We start from the raw sequence: 26786 nt of genomic DNA on the forward strand, positions 1-26786 counted from the left end.
TAATTAATTTCTAAAACCCTTATCAACCTTTACCAGATGAAAAATACAAGGACAGACATGAAACTGTTTTTTTAATTCTTCTGCATTAAATTAGAAACATATATTTTAACATTAGACGTTCAATTTTGATTTTAAATTCACTATTGTTTTGTATAGAATTGCTCTACAGTCTATACAGTATTTAAACAATTACATCAGAAGTAACAGTATAGCAATAGCTATATTACTGGAAAATTAAGAGTAATCCCTTACTTTACTTTTTTCCCCAATGAAAAAGTAATTTAATTACAGTAATGCATTACACCGAACACTGGGAATAAGTAACACCATTTTTTACAGAAGCTTTCTAAAATTAAGTGTAGAATAGGAGCCTAGCTCAAATTTGATACCTGTATTTTACTGATTTGAAATTCTGTTTGTTGACTGGTTTGTCTCAAATTAGTTGGCTACCTTTTCCCAAGTCATTAGATATCTGTCAATTGCACCATGCAATTTCGAGGTGTCATGAGACTACAGTATGTTGTCTTTGTCTTGTTTTCACAGTAAAAATATCTAAATATCCTTAAAACAAGCTAAATTAATCTGTAAGCAAAATGGTGTAACATATTTAGACTTCTTTTAAGAGAATTTATCTTAAATAAGAGTATTTTGTCTTGTTGCACTGGCATGTTTTTTTTCACTTACTGTTCACATGCTAAAGATAAGGAAAATCTCAAGACATGCAATCTCTGAAAACAAGCCTTAATATCTCATACATTTTAGTTTTTTTTAGGTGAGTTTATCTTGTTTGAAGGATTTTTAAATGTGTTTAAACCAAGACAAATGACAAAAGTCACTGCTGGGTTACACATAATCAGTGGTTTTTATGGGTTTTCCAGGTCTCTGTCTATTGAAATATCCTACCATGGTGTTTTATATGAATAATTCACATCAAGAACAAAGGCCACATAAAGTTTTATCAAAAATGTTTGTTCAATGTTTAAATACTGGCATAACCAGTTCTGCAAAGGCACCATGCATATATTTCCCAACATTTGCTTTACATTTACTTTAATTAAATTATTTGTTGAAGAGGACGGAGTCTCATCTCATCTCAAAGCAAATGCTAATGTCTCTGCCAGTGACACTCAGATTGTCCCTGCTTTCAGTTGGGATGTAAAGAAGAAAAATGCGAAGAATCTACAAAGCAGTTTGAAACAATGCAAGCATGAACAGAAAGCACTCTGTGGGCTTATCGGAGCTCAACAAAATCTAATAAAAAAAATGTATTAGCCATGCTCAGCTTCAAAGTAGCGCTCCCTGGGGGAGATGTTACGTGCAACTTTATCTGCTAAATGGGGAAATTTTAGCAAATGGGAACACCATTCTTCAGGCTATGCACCATTTCTTTGTGGTCTTTATGTCCCTACTTAAGTGACAGGACACAATGAAATAATGTTTTTGCTGCAGTGCAAACTTTAAAGGTGAACTATGTGATTTGTGTGTCACTAGTGTCATCACATGTTTTTAAACAGGTTTCCCAAATATCCCCTGTGTCTGGCATTGGTTGGTAAACAAACATGATTATTAATATATCTGATATGGATGCTTAAAAAAACAGAGCAATATTTTGATAGTATCACAGTGTTTACAGTTTTCGTAAATCAACTTATATCTTTAAATATTAAGCTGAGATAGGAGAAAGTATTCTAACACTGAAAAATACACAGCAGAAAATGTTTTGGTGGTTCATTCAAAAATGTTTTAGCAAACAATGTTTAACATTAGTATCTTTCAACATTAATATTGGTGTATTATTAATATATCCCTACACAAATATTAATAAAATATGGTAACATAAATATGGGCCTTTTATGCCTCAAAAGTACCAGCAATATACTGCATCTTCACCTTATATTCTTGTATATAATACACATTACTAAGCTAATTTTGATGATTTGTTTTTTGTAGTAGTTGTTTGCTCTGTCTCTCTCTCTTTTTTAGTGCCCTCTCGAAAACACAGCGCCTCCCAATGGAGACTCCATAACATTGCACAGGAATCTGTTGAAAGCTCTGATGAGGAATTTTTTGATGCCAGGGGTAAGAGACGATGTTGTTCTGTTCCTTATTATTATTGGTGAAAATCACTTGATATTCTTTACATTTATTTTCAGTCAGGACCACTTCCTTCAAATTAATACTTGACTTGAATACTTGATTGAATACTTTTATTCACTTACATACAGTTGATGGAGGGAATGAGACATTGTGTCGAATGAAGCGACACTAGGGGACTTCTTTGAAGGCCTCGGTTAACTCTGAACTAGAGAAAAGGCCAATGAGAAATTGGCAGACAGAATTTGCATGTCCCTCCCCCGGACATATGGGTATAAAAGGAGGGAATCATGCGTCTGTCCATTCAGATTATAAGAGGAGCCGAGAATAAGGTCCGGCCATAGCAGTGGCTTGGTTCAGCGTCGTGGCCAGGGGGACACAACGTCTCGTTCCCTCCATCAGTAAACGGAGGTTACAACAGTAACCTAGACGTTGTGCCGAATGAAGCGACACTAGGGGTCCCTATTCAATCACGCCATGCGCTGAACCGTGTACATGCGCTGCTGATGCAGCTGCGGGCAGGCAGTCAGGAACTGCGCTCTGACAGGCTGCGTCAGACTGCACATACCCTTCCCCAACACCCCATAAAATCGTCATAAAATGTTTAGGTTCACGGCACCCCGAAGGGGGGAACAAATCTACGTGCCAAGTATGGGAGCAGGCCGCGCCAGCCGCCCCTTTTCTCTCTCTATGTTTCTAGCATAGAGTTAAAGCAGCTGGGGACATTTTAACGCTATCACATGTATCACACGGGAAGGCATTCTTTTCCAACTCCTATTCTTTCAAGGGGAAAAAGACCCTGTGGAGACCACCACCTGCCCAGGCTGGGGGGAGGTAAAGAGTGGCGAAATACGTCACATGGGTTTTCAGACCACATGTGGAAATGGCGCGGTGGTAGATCCTATCTGCTTCGAGGGAGGAGTTGCTACAAATACGGCAACCGGGGGGCAGTGGGGACTGCCCAAGGGAGACGCGGGTCCGCCCGTAGGGGGACCGTGCCACAGAAAATACACACAGGGGGATTAATCCACACAAGGGCCGATCCTGTGGAGCACCTATTCCAGTACAGAGTAATTTTAGTACCCGTAGTGGGTCTGGTCGGGGAATTCCTCCATTGAATTCATGGACCAGAGGGCTAGGGAGGAAGTACATCTAGGTAGCACGAATCTAGCGGACTCTCCTGGGGGGAAGAGTGCACATGATCACCTCAGTGGAGGGGAAAGGCACTTGGTGAACACTCGGTCAGATGTTCCGCATTCCCGAGTTCTACGGGCTCGGACCTGAGAGAACACGGGATGAGACCGACTCAAACCTGAGGTTGTAATATCCGTAAAGGTATTGGGTGTTGCCAAGCCCGCTCTGTATATGTCTGCTAGGGAGGTGCTGTTGGCCAGTGCCCACGAGGATGCCACACTTCTTGTCAAGTGTGCTCAAACCCGCAAGGGAATATGTATGGCCTGGGTGTGATAGGCCAATGCGATGGCATCAACGACCCAGTGGGAAAGCCTCTGTTTGGAGACAGCGTTCCCTTTCCACTGTCCACAAAGCAGACAAGAGCTGCTGAGAACATCTAAAGCTCTGTGTGCGGTCCACCTAGGTACGCAAAGCACGTACCGGACACAGTAATGAAAATGATGGGTCTCTCTCTCCTGCCGGAGCAGCGCTTGTAGGTTCCCTACTTGGTCCCTGAAGGGGGTCGTAGGAACCTCGGGCACGTAGCCCGGTCTCGGTCTTAGGACGACATGGGTGTCTGCAGGACCAAACTCCATGCAGGTGATGCTGACAGAGAACGCATGCAGGTCCCCAGCCCTCTTGATGGAAACGAGCGCGATTGGCCTGGGAGGGTTCAACCTCCGGGCGCCTCTAAGGAACCTGATAATAAGATTATGCTTCCCTAGGGACTTACTGTCCACTGCATCATGGTGAGCCTACCCTCCAGCCTCTCCTGCAGAAATGAGAGCACTGACCCGACTGCGCATCTCTGTGGGTCTTCAGATCGGGAAGACCACCAATTCACGAACAAGCACTACTATAGGGCATAAAGTTGCCTGGTAGAGGGAGCTCTGGCTTGGTTGATCATGTATACGACAGCAGGTGGTAGGTCACTTAGATATTCCGCATCCTGTCCAGGGGCCAGACGTAAAGGTTCCAGAGGTCTGGGCGCGGATGTCAGAGGGTGCCCCATCCCTGAGAAAGAAGCTCCTTCCTCAGGGGAATTCGCCAGGGAGGGGCTGTTGCAAGGAGTGTTAGATCCGAGAACCAAGTCTGTGTGGGCCAGTAGGGGACCACCAGAGTGTCTTGTTCCACGTCCTCCCTGACCTTGCACAGCACCAATGCAAGTAGGCTCACTGGGGGAAATGCATACTTGCGTAGCCCCCGGGCCAGCTGTGTGCCAGCATGTCTGTCCCGAGGGGAGCCTCCACTAGTGAGTACCAGAGCGGGCAATAGGAGGTCTCTTGGGAAATTAACAGGTCTATCTGTGCTTTGCCGAACCGCTCCCTAATCAGCGGAACTGCTTGGCAATGGAGCCTCCACTCTCCACTGAGCGTACCTTGACATGACAGCACGTCAACTGCCGTGTTGAGGTTTCCCGGGATGTGAGTGGCGCACAACTCGGGTGAGTTGTGACATGTGGAGAGAGCGCACGGCGCCTTGGCAATTTATGTACGCTATTGTAGCGGTGCTGTTTGATCGAATCAAGACGTGCTTGCCCCGTATTAGCGGGAGAAACCTCTGAAACCTCAAATTGAATATGCGGATGCCAACTTCCTTTAGCGGGGCAAGGGCTGCCTCTGCGACCTTCGTGAAGACGCGAGGGGATAGGGACATGCTGAAGGGGAAGACCTTGTACTGATACACCTGACCATCGAAAGCGAAAGGGTCGATGTCGAGGCAAGATAGAGACATGGAAGTACGCGTCCTTCAAGTCTACCACTGCAAACCAATCTTGATGCTGGACGCAAGCTAGAATTTGTCTTTGCTTGAGCATTTTGAACGGGAGTTTTTGCAAGGCTCGGTTGAAAATATGACCAATCTTGGACTTGCAAAAGCCGCCGCCTTTCTTGGGTATGATGAAGAAAGGGCTGTAGAAACCCTTCTTCATCTCGGCTGGAGTGACAGGCTCTATCGTGTCTTTGATTAAAAGGGTCGTGAACTCTGCACACAAGAGTGTTGGCATCACTGTTCACTGAGGTAAAGCAGACGCCGGCGAAAGGGGGTGGGGGCCTGGCGAACTGAATCGTGTAGTTGAGTCGGATGATCCTGGCCAACCAGCGCGACGGGTTGGGAAGTGAGAGCCACATGTCCAAGCTCCGTGCGAGGGGCACTGAGAAGACGATCATTCTTGACCTACCTAGCGAGGCTTGGCAGCGGAGCAGGTAGTGTGGCGTTAGCGTACCTCAGCAGTAGCGAGGCTTTGGTGCTGAGAGAAGACTCGAAGCACTTACCTTCCTCCACACACCCAGCAGGGGGCGGGTTAGTGGCTGAGGAGGAAGTCTCGTGTAGGCGTCCTCTGGACTCGTCAGAACAGGCCGGCCGGGGGGCAGCAGTTGTGGATCCGGAGGCGAGAGGTCAGCATCTGAGGAACCGGGACTGCTGGAGTATGGCACTGAGTTGCCGTGAGAACAGTATTTGCGGGCCAGGTGACCCAGAGAAAGAGGAAAGTGCTCTATTATTGAGAATGTGGGTATCGCAGCCCGAAGGGGGTGTGGCAAAGGAAATAAATTTAAATAAGGATTCACGTCCCATCCCCCCACCAGGGGACGGAGTGGTCTGCTTACCAGCTCCGTAGTAAATGTCTCATTCCCTGGGTCGTCCGTCTCAGGAACGCTTGGGAGCCTTCCAGGTCCCTGAGGACGTTTGAGAGACAGGGGGCATGCACTTTCTGCGGGGCGCATCCTGCAGGGCACTCGATGCTGGGGCTAAGAGCTGGAACCAGGTTGGGGCGGAGCTGCCTGTCGTTTGGAAGCCGCAGGTGGACGCCCTTAGCGAACAGACGGAGCACGGCCCGTGCTGGTGCATTGGCAGGGCATGATGTGGGAAATGGCCTCCATCTGTTTCTTCATCACTGAGAACTGCTGGGGGAAGTCCTCCACTTTGTTGCCAAAAAGACCGAACTGGTAGATGGGGGCATTGCGGAAGCGTGCTTTGTCCACAGCCCGCATCTCGACCATGTTCAGCCACAGATGACACTCCTGGACACTCCTGACCTTCATGGCCCTGAGGGCGAGGTTGGTCGCAGAGCGCAGTTCCTGCAACACTTCGGGATCAGGAATTCCCAAGTGCAGATCTTTGAGTGCCTTGGCTTAATGAACTTGCAGGAGGGCCATGGCATGCAGTGTGGAGATGGCCTGTCCAGCGGTAATGTAGGCTTTGGCGGTCAGTGACTACATCATCCTACAGGACTTGGAGGGGAGCACCGTGCGATCATTCTCGGGACACAGGTGGATTGCAATGGCTCTGTCCACCTGGTGGACCTCCGAGTACCCGTGAGCCGCCCCGCCATCAAGAGTTGTGGAAGAGCGAGGAGGTTGGTTGCGGGCAGTAAAAGGTGCCCTCCACGACCTCGTCAGCTCATCAGGCACCTCCGGGTTGTGAGGGGTGCCCAGACCCAAAGAACCAAACTTCTAGTGAAGGCTGTGGGGAGGACAGAGGTCTCCAGTCCAGCCCTGCGCTGACGGCGTCCAGGGCAAGCATGTCGTCCATCTGGGCATCAGCTTTAGACTGGGCGGGCCGACTTGAAGGCAGCAGTCCTGTCCAGTCTTCCGTGTCAGATGACAGAACGCTGTCCGATGCAGTGACGAACTCATCATCCAGCTCGGGGGGCTCGAGGGAGTAAGCAGACTGGAGTGAGGCGAGCCGCTCTCACCTCGAGCTTCGATGAAAGTCAACGAGCGTCCTCTCAGTGGGAACACGAACCATCCACAAACGCTGCCTCGGTGTGATCACTGCCCAGACACACGAGGCAGCATCTGTGACTGTCAAGAGTGCAGAGAAATCGACCGCATCCAGGAACTACACAGGGGTGGATGGGCATCTTTTAAAGACACGTCCTGAAAAGGACGTTCAACGCCAGCTGTGTATTTGCTCTTTTAGAGAAAATCAAATCTTTTACAGAAAATACTTTCTTTTAGATGCGCTGTCGAAGCGCCCAGGGGCAAAGCTGCACTGCCGTGCAGAGAAGGAGAAAGATATGCCCCGTAGATCCAACAGCATACGCTCTACAGAGGTGAGTGGAACAGTAAGTGACTTCAGCCCACTGATCACACAACCACTCGGCTCCGAAGAAGTAATCTGAATGGACGGATGCATGATTCCCTCCTTTTATACCCGTATGTCCGGGGGAGGGAGATGCAAATTCTGTCTGCAAATTTGTCATTGGCCTTTTCTCAAGTTCAGAGGTAACTGAGGCCTTCAAAGAAGTCCCCTAGTGTCGCTTCATTTCACACAACGTCAAAGTGAACTCGACAGACGGGGGACTTAAAATACTCTATATTAAGTTGCTAAGTCAAGAACAAGGTGCAATAACACTTTGAAGATAGGAATTCCAAACTTGCAATCAATTATATTCTTAGAGTGTAGAACAACAAGACATACTTTTTGAATTTTAAAAGACAAAGCTACCAAACGAAAAGTGGAGCCAGGGATGGAGGAGGGTATTAAATGCAGCTTGCATTCATGCAATGAAAAGGCAACTAAGGCAATGAATAAATGAAGTACTAAAATTAGAACAGTTCTGATAAGCATCTGAATTGGTAGACATCATGATCACCTGAGCATCAACAAATCGATAAAAATGGATAATTATTTATAAAGGAAATCATCAACAACGAATTTCATTATTGATTAGTTGGATATTTGCAGTAAGAACGGAGAAGCCCCATCACGTTACTTCACAGCCAAGTGAAAAATGTGTTGCATTTTGAAACTTGTGAAAAACAGTGGAAAAAAACACAACCCAAGATGTCCAGCGCACAAGAGCACTTTATAAACACTTCAAAGAAGATCATGTTAAGCACACAGTTTAATGTGGAGCTGTTGCTGCATCAGGTGTGTTTACATAGTGATTGTGTGTTTGATGAGCGCATCACTTATATTTTACTACTATTTTTTATTTTTATAATGTAAACATGTTATGAATTAAAAATCAGCCACGTATTTCACAAAACTGTTTGTTAATTAAAACAAGCAAGTCTCCATTAAACTCTAATGAACAAGCGAACGCGCACATCTGCATCAATCAAACTGATCGCAATGGAGAAAATGAGCGCAATCACTTTGATTAAACTGTCCAATATCATAACACGATTTCAGTTTCAATGTAATCAGTTGTACAGCTTTCATGCATATCAGACTGAAGTTTCAGCAGTAAAGGTGTGCCAGTTTTTAAAGTGTTTTTTCCTGCTCATGTGAGCGCATGTAATCAGAGACTATTTAGCCTATTTAGCAACTATTTAGAGTTGGGACACTTCTATTTAAATGAATAGGAGAAATCGGAAAACACCCAACCAAGAAGCTCTAGTGCCCAATGGTCAACAGATGTAGAAAGGAAGTCCCGCCTTACAGGTAAAAGAGCGAATCACCTTTTAGATACAGACATCGCCTGACAATCAGCTCTAGAACGTGCATGTGCATTAGCCATACAAGTCAGTAAAATTGTGTGTTTTAGCATAATATGAGTTAAAGAAGCACAATGTATGATTCTGATATTATGAGATTGACTGATTTTGAGTTTTTGGTGTCCCCCATTCATGAACTGTAGATAGGAGCTGCACTGGTATGACTGGAAATAGCCTCCCGAGAGTGTTTCAAACATGGTCAACAGTGGACTGACTATGGTATAATTTTTATATCACCAGAACTTGAATTTGAAAAAGCCTCCGAATTCATGATTTTGAAAAATGATCTCTCTCTTGGCCGCGACCCTGTACACAGGATAAGCGGTTGATGATGGATGGATGGATGGATGGATCTCTCTCTTGGACAATCACAAAGTGATGGAAACTGCTCAAAAGTAATTTTAAACAACTGTGACAACAAAATTGTGAAAACACAAAAAGGTATACGTTAGAGATACTTATTATGATGTTTCATTTATGTGTTTTGAAGAAAAGATCAAATTAATCAGTAAATTGGATACTTCACCAAACAGCAAGTTTCATCATGAACCTTATTTCATAATCATATGGGCAAAGGACATTTACCAATGGAAACAGATAATCAATCTACCTAACTAAAAGTTTGCAAAAAAATGATATAAATTAATAAATAAAATGTTTATTATCAATAAGTATTTAATAATAAAACAAATAAATAAAAGATATACTGTATTTCTATACATCTGTTAAATGGTTGTGAGATCAAAAATAGTTTAATATATGTATGTACAGTATAAATACATTTCTCCACCTTCAGAGAACAACAGAGTGTGTTTAATTATTACATCCTAGGTAATATGATTCGAGTATTTAGCTACCTCTTGTTGTTACTGTAAATAAGTGAAATAATACAGACCTATGGTTGACTGAAACGATAGCAGCCTTTATCCATTTTGTAAGTGTGTGTTGGATGTCTTGTCTGTTTTATAAAATAATATTTCACGTTCTCGTTCACATTTGTACAAGTGCTGAATTAAAATATAGTAATCTTCGAATGTACAACACACATCATGTATCTAATTGTTTACATTACCAGTCTGGATTGCTTGAGTAGGCCATCTCTCTTTTTAATATTTTCATAAAAATTCTGGATAGTCTTTCGCTTGCAGCTCGTTCAGAATTCAGCTGCCAGACTTTTAACGGGCACTAAGAAGAGAGAGCACATTACTCCGGTTTTAATTAAATTACATTGGTTACCCATACGATACAGAATCCAATACAAAGCTTTGTTGTATGTTTTTAAGTCTCTGCATGGCCTAGCACCTGAGTATGTTACTGATTTAATGAGCCGCTGTCAATAAAGTAGATCTCTGCGCTCTAACGATCAATTGCTTCTCATGGTTCCGCGATCATGTTTAAGATGTAAAGGTGATCGGGCATTCTCTGTTGCAGCTCCTAGGCTCTGGAATGACCTTCCTCTGTCTGTAAAAACTTGTCCTTCATTGGGTGCTTTTCAGAGTGCGCTTAAAACTTACTTGTTCACTTTAGCTTTTGACAATGCTTTGTAAGTTTTTTTGTCATATGTTTGCATTGTTTTTATGTTTTTGTTTTTACTTTTATACCTTCTGTACAGCACTTTGGTTCCACTTGTGGTTTTGAAAGTGCTCTATAAATAAAGTTGAGTTGAGTTGAGTTGAGTAGTCTAACCGCATATTTATTACATTTGCAGACTACTGATGATATGTCAGTGTCTTATTTATTATGTTTATTTTCAAGTAGACCACGTTACCTTCATGATAATGCAAATCTGGGCTTCATCTATATAATTTACAGAAGTGTTCTGTAATATGTGCATTTGCATTGTACCCCTTACTAAAATCAGACAGCAGTATTCCGTTATAGTTTCTTTTGTCTTGCATGTAATGCATGCATGAAAGTTCAAAATGGAAAAGTGATCATTACGCGAATCATTTAACCTTAAATGTCTTTTTATTTCTCACATTTTAAGCATTCACACACACTAAAATAATAATACAGATGCCTATAAAGTATTTTTTGTCATTTCCTGTTGCTATTATTAATTCGGTATTATTATATTAATTTCCTTTATAAGACTCTCAATTCGTTCATATACCAAAATAATAAAAATAATTTGATCTGTTTCATGTGACATCCCTTTATGACCATGCTGGGGATCTGGGGATCATGTTATCTGGTCATGTATGTGTGCATGTGAATAATTTTACTTTCCTTTTCAGCAGATTTGTTCAATGTGAATTTCCACGGAGCAAAGTTTTGCACATTATTAAAAATATAGGCATATATATCGTTACTCTCCGATGAAAAACACAACTCGCCACTTTTGGCAATTTTGACTTTTTACCATAGACAGAATGCATAGAATGACCTCTTCCTCCTGTTTGAATTATGCATCAAAATGACCAATGAAAAGATGTTTCATCAGGCTCTCTGTTTAAGTATCTTGGAAGATTATTTATAAGAAAAATAGTTTTTCCATGCTGTTGAAAAAAACGTTTTTTGGAGATACGTGTTTTTCATCAGATATCGATGATAAATACATTTAAAATTACTTTTGAGCTGTGTCCATTGCTTTGCGATTGTCCAAGAGAGAGATAGATTACATCAGTGCTCGTTTGCTCTTCCTTGCATTCCTGGATATCATCCTCGAATTTTGCCACCTGAATTTCCCAACCCGTACTCATCTTTGTGAATATTGAGATCTGAATTTCATGACCTGAAATCCACCTCTTGTATAAAAACTTGAATTTCACAACCTTAATTTTTTTAGGTGAATTCACAGAAAATATTTTCAAATATTTAAAATTAACAGCAACATTTTTAAATAACATCAAATTACAATTGAATCATGATTCAAGATCGGTGAAAATTGTATTTTGAAAAATAAATATTAAAATAAATAATTGTTTGTAATCAGTCACAGTGTACAAGTATATGTATCTAACATAATTATGTATTTTTAAGTTGGGCGTAATTATTTAGATTTCTATTTTTGTGTCACTATTGCCCTCTGCTGGGCTGATTTTTTTTGTCCCACTCCATGATGAGCAATTTTGTTAAGTTTTTCGAGAAAAGGAAATGTTTTGCATATGTTAGGCTCCATGTTTAAAGTTTTGTGAGAGTATAGAATTGCAAATTCAGTGAAGTAAATCAAACAAAATTCTTACGGCCTTCATCATATCAGTTTTTTGAAAATTTATATTTTAATAAAATACAGGGAAAAAATATTTTTTGTCCGATTAATCGCAGAAATAATCGAAGATTAATCGATTATCAAAATAATTATTTGTTGCAGGCCTACATAAAATAGGTCAATGCACAGTGCAAATAACATTTTGAGCATTCAACATGGTTTGTGTCAATTGTGTGTTGCCCATAAAATGTCCTCCAAAAAAAACAAAAAAATAATTAGAAGCAGAGCAGCTGCTGCAATCCCTTTTAGAATTAGAGAGTACCAAGCCGTTTCTGAAGGCTATGGGGTTTACAGACAATAACAGGACAAAGAGGAGGGATATTCTATTGGAGCCACTTATCTAGAGACTTATTAGTAATACCAGCGAACTTATTAATGACTCACACAGATGTGTTGATGTGATTTCTTGTGGCAGCCAGTAGGTTTATAATTGACTCAATTCAGATTTTCATGAGGTACAAATTGCCCGGTGGTATTTCTCAAGCAGCAACCACTCTCAAGTAGCGCAAGTTGAATTTCTGTGAATGTTTATGGAAAAACAGTTATTATGTTAATCCCAATAGGAAAGCATCTTGAATTGCACTCAAGGGGCTGTTATGGATGGTATCTACGCATTGCATTATTTCTTTCACACCAGGGGCCAGATTCACAAAACGTTTTTACGAAGAAATTTCTTCTTAAGTACCATTTTTTTTTCCACATTTTTTATTTAATAAGTTAATATTTTGAATTCCCGAATAAACTTCTTAAGAAAGTTCTTATCTTTTTTCTTAAGATTGTTCTTTAGAAAAAACTTAAGAAGCATTCAAATTCTCAAAAGAATTTGAGGATTCTTGCAAAATTTGTGTTTACCGAAGAAATAATGTCATACAGGTTTGGAATAGCAATGAATTTTTGGTTGAAAATGCCCTCACATAACATTTTTACTCCACATAAAAGCAAGTCTCAGCAAAATGGAAATAGTGAATGGAAAAAATACATGACAAGGTCATCTAGAGAGTGTAGCTTTAATATTTTATGTGCATGGTATTGTCTTGTGAGTGTCTTCTTGTACAACAACAGCCTAATCTAGTACTTGTTATTTAATTATTTGTTTTTTTTCAGTTTTACTTTACTTATTTGGAGGCAAAGATGATGACGTGTGCTTTTTTTCTGCTTAAATTTGCATTCTACATCATTCCAGTGATAATACCACTGAAGTTGTCCCAAATATTTAATGAGCCCATCAGTAAGAGCCACTAATTGTTTCTGTATCATACTGTTGTATAGAAAGGCTCCTGCGGGCACACAGCCCTTGAAGATCTGCCATTTATTACTGCAACACTTGTCAGACTGCTGTATGTTGTCAGTGGGTACTACATTCATGTCATTTTTAAACCTCTATGACTTTAAAGTGAAGTGTGACTGAGGCTGTCAGTCACTAACATTCTTCCTAACATCTCCTTTTGTGTTTCATGGAAAAAAGTTGACATTTGCTTGATGAATGACAACAACAAACATTCAACCTTGATACTTGCATTACGACATTAGTATGCTGCTTCCATTTGCGTCTGGATAGAATATTTTTTGGTTTGTTTTGTTTTCTCGATTTCTTATCAGAGCTTGCCTCATTTCCTTTTCTTTTCTTTTCAGTTTTTTTTAATGCCTCTGTCGCTTACTGTCACTTGCCTTTGTTGTCTGTCAACTGCTTTCTCTCAAATATTGATTCTCTAAAGAAGTTGTTGTACAAAATGTATGAGTAACCTTCCATCATGCCAATTTCATCCAAACGATTGGACATGATAGCATGGTTTGAGAGTTTCTCTAATGGATACTGTTGGATTTTTGTGTTGCTAAGTTGCAAATATTCTTTTTGCATTTGCAATCATTTTCTCTTAGTACCCACCTACACATTGCCACTTCATCTCAGATCCATCTCTATATTTCTTTTCACATTTCTTCCTTGAACTCCATTAATATGCAGACACATCTGTGCAGATAAACAAAGATACAGGCAGCACACAGTTACACACTTGACACATTACCATTGCTCTATTACTATCTGACTCTCCATAAGTAGGCTAGTGTTCTTCGAAACACACACACACACACACACACACACACACACACACACACACACACACACACACACACACACACACACACACACACACACACACATGTTGGTCTACCTATCATTATGAGGACTTTCCATAGACATAATGACTTTTATACTGTACAAACTATAGATTCTATCCTCTAAACCTAAACACAACCCCTAAACCTAATCATCACAGAAAACCTTCTGCATTTTTACATTTTCAATAAAACATTGTTTAGTATGATTTTTAAGCGATTTGAATTATGGGGACACTAGAAATGTCCTCATAAATCACATTTATAGCATAATACCCTTGTAATTACTAATTTGTAACTTGCAAAATTGTCCTCGTAAATCACAAAAACACGCACACACACACACACACACACACATTGGTGCGGCTATCCTTATGAGGATTCTTTGTTGGCATAATGATTTTTAAACTATATGTACTATAGATTTTATCTCCTACCCCTAAACCTAACCCTCACAAAAAACTTTCTGCATTTTTTCATAAAAAAAAAAATAAATAAAAAAAACATACTTTAGAATTTTTTTTAAGCTTTTTTAATTATGGGGACACTAAAAATGTCCTCATAAACCACAGTTATATCATAATACTCTTGTAATTACCAGTTTGTAACCTACAAATGTCCTTGTAAACCATGGTGGCAGCACAAAACCCAGCAGACCGTAAGTGGCCAAAAATTACAATTCTGTCATTATTTACACACACTCATGATGTTCCAAACCTGTATGCTGTTAAATTGTAGAGATTTTTGTCTTATTTATAAACTTTTTAGACATAAATTGACAGTTCACATAGTGACCATGGCTGTGAAAAGTAAAACAAAAAAAAAAAGCTTACAAACAAACAGCTCATGCGCTACTTTCCTGATCTTCGAGAGCTATATTGTAGCTTTGTTCGAGGAACAGATATTCAATATAAGTCATTAACACAAGCCTGTTCCTCACACAAATCTATCATATGACTTCATATGCCTTGGGATATCCCAAGCTATGTGAACGTCTAGGTTACGGATGTAACCTCCGTTCCCTGATGGAGGGAACGAGACGTTGTGTCGAAGAAGCGAAGCTAGGGGTCTCTCTTGAGCGCCGAATATGCCTCTGATCTATGAAAAAAGGCCAATGGGAATTAGGCAGACAGTATTTGCATACCCCACCCCTGGACATACAGGCATAAAAGCGGGCAAATATGTCGAGTTCATTCAGGATTTTTCTGAGGAGCCAGAAATGGTCCGGCCACTACAGTGGCTCGGCTCAGCGACGTGGCCGGGAGGACACAACGTCTCGTTCCCTCCATCAGGGAACGGAGGTTACATCCATAACCTAGACGTTCCCCATCTGTCGCTCCGACGTTGTGTCGACACTACGCCAAATTCAAATTACGCCATGCACTGAGCCGTGTACGTGTACGTGTACTGCTGACACAAGCGCGGGCAAGTATTTCACGTCCAAAGACGACCAGTTGTGTCAGACTGCACGTACCCTTCCCCAATGCCCCATAAAAAGTCAATGGAATCCTTTTGGTTACCCTAAGCAGGGGAACAAGGTGACGCTTGCCTAGCCGGGCCTCTTTTCTCTCTATGTTTCCCGCATAGAGCCAAACAGCTTGGGCCCTTACACGCATCGTGGGAAGGGGGTCTTACCCAGTTGGGAAAAGACCCTGTGGAGACCAAACCTGCCCAGGAACGGGGAGGTAAAGTGGCGAAATACATCACATGGGCCACTCAGGTCACATGTGGAAAAATGGCATGATGATAGATCCAGCCTCAAGGAGGGGGGAGTTGCTACAGCACGGCGACCGGAGGGCAGCTGGAACTGCCTAAGGGAGACTCGGGTCCACTCGCAAGGAAATACACACAGGAGGAGTCCGCACAGGAGTCCCGACCTGTGGAGCACCTAATCCAGTACAGGGTAGATTTGAGTACTTGTAGTGGATTGGGTCAGCGAATTCCTCGGAATATATGGAATCTCTTGGGAGAGAAAGCGCACAGTTTTACCTCGACCGAGGTAAAGCGATTCACCGGCCAGTCCTTACAGCACGGCCTGGGTGTGATAGGCCAAGAAATGGCGTCCAATGTGAAATGGGAAGGCCTCTGTTTGGAGACAGCATTCCCTTTCCGCTGTCCACCAAAGCAGACAAAGAGCTGTTCAGAACGTCTAAAGCTCTGCGTGCGGTCCAAGTAGGTACGCAAAGCATGTACCGGACACAGGTACAACGAAGGGGCTGGGTCTGCCTCCTCCCGGGGCAGCGCTTGCAGGTTCACTATCTGGTCTCTAAAGGGCGTGGTAGGAACCTTGGGCATGTAGCCCGGTCACGGTCTTAGGATCACATGTGTGTCTGCCGGACTGAACTCCAGGCAAGTGTCACTAACAGAGAACGCTTGCAGGTCCCCGACCCTCTTGATGGAGGCGAGCGCGATCAGCAGGGCAGTCTTTAGAGAGAGGGCCCTGAGTCCAACTGATTCTAGCGGCTCGAAGGAGGGTCTCTGAAGGCCCCTGAGGACCACTGAGAGATCCCAGGAGGGGAACAGGCATGGCCGGGAAGGAATTAACCACCAGGCGCCTCTTAGGAACCTGATGATTAAGTCGTGCTTACCCAAAGACTTGCCGTCTACTGTGTCGTGGTGCGCCATGAAAGCAGCAACATACACCTTCAAGGTAGATGGGGACAGCCTCCCCTCCAACCTCTCCTGCAGGAATAGGAGCACTGACCTAACTGCGCACCTCTGTGGGTCTTCAGCCCGGGAAGGACACCAATTTGCGAACAAGCGCCACTTCAGGGCGTAAAGTTGCCTGGTAGAGGGGGCTCTGGCTTGGCTGATCGTGTCTACGACGGCAGGTGGTAGACCAGCTAGATCTTCCGCGTCCCGTCCAGGGGCCAGACGTGGAGGTTCCAGAGGTCTGGGTGCGGATGGCAGAGCATGCCCCGTCCCTGAGAAAGAAGGTCTTTCCTCAGGGGAATTTGCCAGGGAGCCGCTGTCGTGAGGAGTATGAGGTCCGAGAACTAGGCCCAGGTGGGCAAGTAAGGAGCCACTAGGGTGACTTGTTCCTCGTCCTCTCTGACCTTGCACAGCACCTGTGCAAGAAGGCTCACTGAGGGAAATGCGTACTTGGGCAGCCCAGAGGGCCAGCTGTGTGCCAGCGTGTCTGCCCCGAGGGGAGCCTCTGTTCGGGCATACCAGAGCGGGCAGTGGGAGGTCTCTCAGGAGGCAAACAGATCTACCTGGGCCTTGCCGAATTGTTCCCAAATCAGCCCCCACTCTGTTGGGTTTGCATTTTATTTCACTTTAAGTATTCCCTACATTCATTCTTTTAAGCAAGTTTGGTGTCTTGGAAGTAGTCATTTCAACATAAATCCTTGACCATTATATAGCTGACTGTCGCAGATGGTCAGAGAATGACCCCTCGGCTGGTAGATTATCTAGCAGCAGATTATCACTGACTGATATGGGCAAAATATAATTTGTAGATTTATTTACTAAATTGTTGGAGAGAGAGTTCATCCTCAAGAACTGGCCAATGTACAACTGGAGGAAAACAGGACAGGACAGAGTTATCAATCTTCATTAGTTTCTAATCATCTTATTCCACAGCCTCCTCTTCTCCTTCTCTCCCTGCCTTTGGCACAGCCAAATAAACCACAGCACTGTGGCTGTTTTATTTTTGGCTCCATTTGAGTTTTTTTTGTTTGTTGCCCTTTTGTCTCTGTATGTTGTACCGTACCTCTTTTAAATAATTCCCTGAGAGCATTTTCCTCTTACCTAAGTTTTGAGGGCATTTCATGGAGACATGGCCTAGAAATAGTATGTAATTAATAAAAGAAGCTACTATTTTAATAATGGTCAGTCTCAAAGAAAAACAAATACCTTTTTTTACCCATACAATTATGAAAGCTGTTACCGGTATGTAAAGGGGTTAATGGAAAGGAGGAGGTGAGAACCGGCTTGACGATATACATAATATTTAAATTATAATCTGAAACAAAAAGACAAAAACACAAAGGTGTCAGACAGCATCCCGTAAATCTCTCTCTCTATCCCACTGCAGTCTCCAGTCGGCCTTTATCCCTCTCTGAGTCTTTGAGAACAAAAGGCAACTACATGATTTTAAAGGCAAAAATTTTACATGAAATCTGTGTGTGAATGAATATTGACAACAAAAGTGATGCAATAAGTGATTTGATTCTCAGCAATGAATTGCTTATGGGAAAAAAAAATTATGTCCTTGATCAGTGGTTTTCAACTGGTTTTGCTTCAAGACCCTAGTTTGCCTATACTGGCTATCTTTTACCAAATGACAGATGTCAAAATACCATAGTTTTTGATTAGACACAAAGCCTTTGATGTCAACAACCATTTTAGGATGTGACCCACACTTTGAGAACCACTGTCCTAGAAATATGACAACATTATAGACCTTAAGTTTATTCACTGTATTGATAGATGTTATGGAGGGGAAGACGGCCATGCTGCTGGGGATGAGCCAGTGGAACTCTAATGACCTGGTGGAGCAGATTGAGACGCTGGGACACCTGGAGCACTCAAGAGGTACAAGCACCAATTCAGATCTCATACAGGTCTCCTAAAGAGGTCTATTTTCCATGTTTTTGTATCATGAGGTATTCAAGAACAATCATTATTCTTAGATCATCACATACAAAGTTAAAGGTAACACACTATAAATGTCTAATTATATTATAAGAGCTATTCCTACATAACCTTATACAGTACATTACATTCATTGAAATAAACATTTTGTTGAAGAGTAAAATTGCTGTGAAAGCCAAAGTGAATCTCACTACTGCTCCCTCCTAATTAGTTAGTCTATACCATAAACAGCAATTTCCATGGCATATTTTTTTTTCTGAGTAACTAAAAAGATGTAAGTTCAGCTGAGGAAAATCAACAGTGACTAATGCTACAGATGCAGCATAATCACTGTTTTCCTCTCATGCTCTGTAAGCTGTGATACCACAAGATACAAACAGTGAATTAGTTGGATGGGACACTCCACATAACTCAAACATTTAACCTCCCTTAGAAAGATTCTGTAATAATGCAGGGAAGATGTAGAGTTTCTGAAATACTGCTTGAAATCTACTTCTAAATTAGTTGAAATAGGCAGCTCGCTTTTGCCACTCATTTAAGAAAAATGTGTTTCATCAAACTGTGAAACAGTTATACTGAAGGAGCAATTGGACCTAATTTATGTGCCAGCATGATAGAACGTCTTATCAGAGTTAATTTAAATGATCAGTCCATTGTTTGCTCCAAGCTGCTTCAGATGTGATGAGTTGTAAGTTCATTTTTTGTAATCTGGGTCTTGTAAGAGAAACGGCTTGGATACTGTCGTAACCTACGTTCCCTGATGGAGGGAACGAGATGTTGTGTCGATGTAGTGACACTAGGGGTCTCTCTTGAGAGCCTCAGTTACCTCTTATTTTTGAGAAAAGGCCAATGAGAATTGGCCAACAGAATTTGCATGCCTTTCCCCTGGACATACGGGTATAAAAGGAGGGAAGCGTGCATCTGTTCAGACAGGTTTTGAGCTGAGGAGCCGGGAGTAATGCTGAGTTTACACTACATGATTTTAATGTCTTGTTTTCTGTTCCACATGTCAGTACTGTGTTGGGTAAAAAGGCCTTTGTTTATTCTGCTCCCTTTACATGGAATTTGCTGCAGAACAACTTAAAACTTAGTAAATTGATTCCTTTGAGTGTTTTTAAGTTGAGAATGAGATGCTTTGAGTTGGACTCCCTCACATGTCAATGTTTTTATTGAGATTACATTGTAACTGCATAATTGGTTTTCATTTGTGTGTCTTTGTACGTATGTAATGATGTGATGTAATTTTGCTGCCTATCTTGGCCAGGTCTCCCTTGCAAAAGACATTTTTAATCTCAATGGGTTTTTTTTCCTGGTTAGATAAAGGATAAATAAAAAAAAATAAAAATCCCAATTTTCGCTCGACAGTTTTGTGGAGATTGCCGACAAAAGCCTGAAATCATGGGCAAATCAGAGATCACTCCTGTGAGTTATGATCGCAATGTATGAACTGTATGTATCGAATGTATCAAAGACAAGATTTGAGAGAATCGCAGACACGCGTCTGCGATTCTCTCAAATCGCCGATATCAGCGAGATATCTAGAATGTTAAATATCTGGACCCGTCTGCGATTCCAAATCGTGCAATGTGAAATATGTTTTGACTGAATACAACAGCAGCTTTGACCTACAGCCATTGAGAGAGCAAGAAACAGGGCAAGGGTAAAACAGGGGAAGGTTTAGTGGGAGGAGTCCTGATGTACCTGCAACAGAACATCAACTAATGTGGCTGCGGTATCAAGAAAGTATCATTGGACCGAAGAAATGGAGAAACAATTAGTGGAACATTGGCAGGAGCACCAGATTTGATGTTTCCTCTGAACTGTACCAAAACCGGGTGGAGAAAGAGAAGAGTTGGAGAGAAATTGCCAATTCTCTTGGACAGTCAGGTAAGCCAATAGTTCGATTTTACAGTAGGAGGTAATTTTTCATATTGTAACCAATAAAAGATATGATTAAAAACACACATCATATTCTGAAATGCATAACATATAATCATGCATTTGTTTTCATATCTCATATCACTTTGCGCATGCACTCTGTTGTAAAATGTAATTTGGAGTCCAGGCAGAGTCGTCGGGGATTCATCAATAGTGAAATGTCTTGTAATGTGTTCACCCCTGTCGTGGATTCGTTGTGTAATTTGAAAACGCTACGACTTCAGTGACAAGACAGACAGTTGTGTAATATGAACGGTACCACGATCCGATGTCTTTGAAAGTCGTGTAGTGTGTAGGAGCTATAAGGTCCCGGCCATTTCAGCAGTTAGTGCAGTGTTGTGGCAAGAGGGGCAAGAACCGTATTACGTGGACTGCAGATGCAGGTGCAAGCAGGCTGCTGCGTGCAAAAATAGCAGGTGCATCAGGCTGCATGTAACCTTCCCCAACGCCCCAAAAGACATCATGTAGTTCCCCACATCCCTGAGGTTGGGAAGCGATGTAACTCTCATGGGAGCAGCCCTCGCCAGCCACAGCCTTTTCTCTCTCTATGTTTTCTCTCCATAGAGTTTTAGATGTGGCTGGGGCCATCTAACGCTATAACAGGCATCAGGGAACAGGCATTTTCCTATCCTATTCTTTCAGGGGGAAAAGACCCCACGGAGACCACATCCTGCCCAGCAGTGGAGGTGGTGCGGTGGTAGGTCCTGCCTCGACGGGGAAGAGCTCTACAAACACAGTGACCGGGGGATAGAGGCAACTTTGCCCAAGGGAGACGTGGGTCCGCCGACAGGAAAATATATCACAGGAGGTTGCCGGAGTAATCAGTACCTGTGAAGCACCTGTTCCAGTACATGAAACTCAGTGCCTACAGTGGGTATAGTTGCGAATTCCTCCACTGAATTCGGAGCCAGAGGGCTAGGGAGGAAGGACATCCAGGGTCCATGACTTGCGGACTTGACTGGGGGAGTAGAGCGCACCTCTTCGCCTCAGGAGAGGGGAAAGGTGCTGTGCGCAAGTGATACACCTGGCAAGCTGTTCCATATTACCAAATTCTGGGGCTCACCGAAGGCCTGAGAGGACCACGGAGAGATCCAATGAGGGGAACAGGCATGGCCTAGGAGGGTTCAGCTTCCAGGCACCTCTAAGGCACATGATGATCAGGTCATGCTTCCCTAAGGACTTACCGTCCACTGTGTTGTGGTGAGCCACTATGTCGGCTACATACACCTTCAAGGTGGAGGAGGGCAGCCGCCCCTCCAGCCTCTCCTGCAGGAATGAGAGCACTGACCTGACTGCGTACCTCTATGAGTCTTCAGATCGGGAAGAACACCAATTTGCGAATAAGCGCCACTTTAGGGCATAAAGCTGCCTGTTAGAGGGAGCTCTGGCTTTAGTGATCGTGTCTACGACAGCTGGTGGTAGACTGCTTAGATCTTTTGCATCCCGTCCAAGGGCCAGACTTGGAGGTTCCAGAGGTCTGGGCGCAGATGCCAGAGGGTGCCCCATCACTGAGAAAGAAGGTCCTTCATCAGAATCCGCCAGGGAGGTGCTGTCGTGAGGAGCATGAGATCCGAGAACCAAGTCCGAGTGTAACTTGTTCCTTGTCCTCCCTGACCTTGCAAAGATCTTGTGCAAGTAGGCTCACTGGGGGAAATGCGTACTTGCGCAGCCTATGGGGCCAGCTGTGTGCCAGCGCGACTGTGCCGAGGGGAGGCTTCCATCAGAGAGTACCAGAGCGGCCAGTGGGTGGATTCTTGGGAGGCAAACAGATCTACCTGTGCTCTACCAAATCGACCCCAAATCAGCTGGACCACCTGAGGGTGGAGTCTCCACTCTCCGCTGATTGTTACCTTCTATGACAGCACATCCGCTGTGGCGTTGAGGTTGCCCAGGACATGAGTAGCGCACCGCGACCTCAGCAGCTGCTGACTCCAAAGGAGGAGATGGCGGGTTATTTGCGACATGCGATGTGAGCGAACGGCGCCTTGGCGATTTATATACGCTACTGTCTCTGTTGTCTGAGTGGATCAAGACGTGCTTGCCGCGCAACGTCACGACTTTCAAGAGCCAGCAACTCTTGGCAATTTTGTGCCAACCTAGCTGCGGCCCTACCCAGGAACCAGCGGCTGCATGCTCGTTGCACATGGCACCCCAGCCTGACTGGGAGGTGTCTGTAGTAACTAGGATGCAGCTGAACACCTGCTGTAGGGGTACTCCTGCCCGTAGAAAACAGAGGTCTCTCCAAGGGCTGACTAAGCGATGGCAGGAAGGGATGAGGGTCATACGGTATATGCCATATCCAACAGCGATTGCTCTCATAGCGGTGAGTGGAACAGCAGTGGGTTTACTCAGCTCGCTGAAACCGCTTGGCTCAGAAGAAAAAAATCTGTCTGAACAGACGCACGCTTCCCTCCTTTTATACCTGTATGTCCAGGGGAGGGGCAAGCAAATTCTGTTCGCCAATTCTCATTGGTCTTTTCTCAAAGATAGGAGGTAACCGAGGCTCTCAAGAAAGACACCTAGTTTCACTACATTGTCACATCGTTGAGTGAGTGACAGAAGGGGAACAGCTGTATTCACACTTGTGTAAAAAGGTCTTTGTAAGGTACAAATGGGCTTAAATGGGAGCTTGAAGAAAGTGTGATGAAATGGTAAAGGACATTTGTTTTGATTGAAAAACTCATTTAAATATAAAGGTACCTAGATAGACCTTTATCCCTCACTTTTAATTGGTGCTTTGGCCTTGATCTTTGCCTTTTCAAGGCTGGCGTTTAGCCCTTTCAAAAAGTGTTTGATTTTTTTAATCACCAAATACTATATTTTTACTTATTTGACTGAAATACCATTGATTTATTCACCTTGAACACAACTGAAAATTGTGAGAACTTAAGGGTTTTATCTGAAAATACAATATATGTGATCATTTCAGGGATTCTCATTAGCTACAAACATTTTGCAGCATTTAAATAAATGTATTTTATTAAAGGAATATTCGGTTTCAATACAATTTAAGCTCATTCAACAGTATTTGAGGAATAATGTTAATTAACACACAAAAAATATTTTACTTGTCCCAAAAATCAAGGTTACAGTAAGGCACTTACAATGGATTTGAATGGGGCCAATTTGGAGGGTTTAAAGGCAGAAATTTGAAACTTATAATTTTATCAAATTACATACATTGATTCTTCTGTGAAAACTTTTTTAACTTAAAAACTTCTATTTGAGTTTTAAAGCTGGCACACTACTAAATTACCGGGATTCCAGTGTTTACGTTATGTCGTCATGAGAATTAAGTTGTAAAATAGGAAATAACTTTACACAGAAAAGGCTACTATGTGATTTTATCATACTAAAATCATGTTAACAAAAATCATAATAGCATTTGTTTATGTCTTGTGGCTAAACGTTTGAAACAGTGAGTATTTTAACGTTTACGGATTGGTTCCATGGAATTCCATTGTAAGTGTCTTTTATAAACATACATTTTTTCTTTTATAAAGAAGAGGGACAAGTCAAAGTAAATTGTGGTTATCAACATTCTTCCACAAATGCTGTTGATTGAGCTTAATTTGTATTGAAACCGTAATATTCCTTTAAGACATCACACATGATGAAATCATGGATTGGGAAACGTTTGCAGTGCACAGTGACACAGGTGTTTAGAAAAGTGTTGATGTGGTTTTTATTTTTATTTTTAAGGAGAAAAGGGGACCTTTTAACCTGTTGTACCCTACAGTTTTTAAAGAAGTTCTTCACACACTTTGTTTTTGTGTGTGTTTGGATTTATGGATGGCTCAGTGAAATTTGTTATTTATTTTGGGCATTTGGAATTTTTGGATTTCGTGATGGCTAGGTCGCAGTTTACAGAGAATTGAAGAAAATCAGATAGAGAGACAGTTTACTGAGAGAGTGAGTTAGATAGTGAGAGAGGATTACATTAAACAATTATCCATTTTAATTTCACAGTTAATAAATCTGGAACATATTTCAGTTTTAAGGAGAGCAGGGTCCCGCCTTAATCACCTAACATCTCTTAATCTTGATGTTTTTTTTTTTCCACTGGTGAGGATTTAAGCATGACCCCATTTTTGAATTTCTAATTTAAAATAAGAAAACTACATAGATAGCCAAGATAATTGGTGGATTACCATATTTAGAACCTTGAACAAACAAATCCAAATCTCTTCTGGCATGCTATACCCACATTATCATTAGTTTAAACTGGGGATTCAAATGCACCTGAGCTCACTGAGCCTAAGGAAATACCTGCAACCTCTCACTAATGAACTATGGCAGTCTCATGAGGCAAACAATCCTTTAGCAACTTTTATCCTGCACAACTTTAACCCAGATATACAGGGTATCTTGTGTCTTCTCAATATTTGTTAATAAAGCGTAATGTGAGCTTTCCCCTCCGCTAATAGGTAAATGCCAAAGAGATATATATAACAGCAGTTAACCAAAGCACCCAAATTACTTTACTTCTGTCTTGAGTCACTTAAACTTGAGTGATATCCTCAAAGAATTTAAAACAAAATGTATTGAAAAATATTAATAGGCAAAGCAAAACAACTTCCAATCTCTGTAAACTGCCTCGATACAATAATGCAATGGGATGAAGTCAATATAAATGAATTAATAGAAAATGAATAAATAGAATACTATAGGTTAGAATAAATAAAATGTTAGGAAGTTGTTTGAGACAAGGAGGAGGGCGTGGCTGGGCTGTGATGATGCATGCCTTGCGCTGGGTTGTCTAATCAGTGGAAGAGAGATAAGGAGGTGCTGGGATGCCAGTTCTAGGTAGAGAGAGAGAGAGACACATGTGTTGTGTGTGTGCGCGTGCATCTTTGTTTTGTATGCTGCAAAGCACTTTTATGTTATGCTTGAGTTATATTCTGTCATACAATTTTACGTTGCTTTTCAGCTGATTCCCGCCTCCTCCTTTCCCTTAAGTACAGACCTAGTCCTTTACATTGTTATAAATGTAAATTATTAATAACAATTCATTCAGTCTCATAGTCTTATATATAAATCTAATTTCATAGAACATTCCTAAAAAATTAAATAAAACAAATGTACCTCTTCTTGTAACTTTCTGTATAGTACACTGACCCAAACTGTGGTGGGTCCTGGCATTCAGGAAGATGTCACTGGTTGGCAGGGGACATATAATGCAAATATGTGATATAACTCTGTTTATTAATTAACCTATTGCATGTGTGTGTGTGTGCTTTCAGTAAAGAATGAGTGTTGTCCATAGATTCCCTCACTTTGTGACACTCTGACTTTCTCTCTATCTCTGTCTCTCTTTTTGCTCACTTGTCCGAATTTACAGTTTGATTTAAAGGGAGTTTGTCAGTTCTCTCTCTCTCTCTCTCGCTCTTTCTCTCTCTCTCATTATAGCTCTCTCTCTCCAATGTCTGCGACAAAGCACCAGTTATTGGTCCTCTCCTGTGTGCATGCGTTTCTCTGTCCCTCTCTCTCTCCCTCCCTCTAGCTCGTCCATGTTTTCTGTCTGGTTTGGAAAGGGGTTTCTTTTCCCTCTCTTCCTTGATCTGTAGTCCACAACGAAGGTGAGGGGCATTCATTCTGCTGGCTCCTCTCTTCTTTGAACATGTGTGTATTAACTGACACAATGTAACACAATTGGTCGATCCCTCTCTGTATCAGCCTTTCTTTCTTTCTGTCTGTCTGTTATGACAGGTGGAAACAGCCACAAATTATCAGCTTTTCTTCTCTTCTGTCCTTTTCAGAAGCGAACTGAATATCGGCTGGTATATGGGATAACTCTGGAATCACTTCTCTCCCATTGTCCATACAAAAAAACAAACAACTAATCTCTCTCCATGTGTGTTATATACTCAGTAGTGAACATGTTAGTCTTTTTTAAATTTAATAGCTCAACCTTTCATTGTTCTACGCTCATCCTCAACTACTTTCCTCAATGTCAGAGTCTGTTCTGCTATTGGACGTTATTTTGATTTAAAATAAGTTTTCTTCTCGCGCACAACACATGCACATGCATGAGTAAAATAACAATGACTCACTTTGAGAAAGACTAATAAATCTCTTCATGAACAAAAATAGAAATCCTTTTAATACTCTATACTACATATTCCCACCCTGCCATACCAGTGACCTCCTGCAACCACCAGAGACCCTAAGAAAAAACAAACAAATAAAAACATTTGTTGATTAGATCAATA

General features: G+C 42.1%; 1 protein-coding gene across 1 annotated transcript in view; it reads left to right on the forward strand.

Annotated features, from left to right (window-relative positions):
• plrdgb (PITP-less RdgB-like protein) overlaps positions 1 to 26786 on the forward strand; it is a 100703-nt gene that overhangs the window by 2146 nt on the left and 71771 nt on the right. The window contains exons 2-3 of the mRNA XM_052099827.1: positions 1984 to 2079; positions 18472 to 18576. Of these exons, the coding sequence (XP_051955787.1) occupies positions 1984 to 2079; positions 18472 to 18576 (201 nt within the window). The remainder of the gene's footprint in view (positions 1 to 1983; positions 2080 to 18471; positions 18577 to 26786) is intronic.

Source organism: Xyrauchen texanus, chromosome 31 (genome assembly GCF_025860055.1).
Source record: "Xyrauchen texanus isolate HMW12.3.18 chromosome 31, RBS_HiC_50CHRs, whole genome shotgun sequence".
Classification (NCBI taxonomy): domain Eukaryota; kingdom Metazoa; phylum Chordata; class Actinopteri; order Cypriniformes; family Catostomidae; genus Xyrauchen; species Xyrauchen texanus.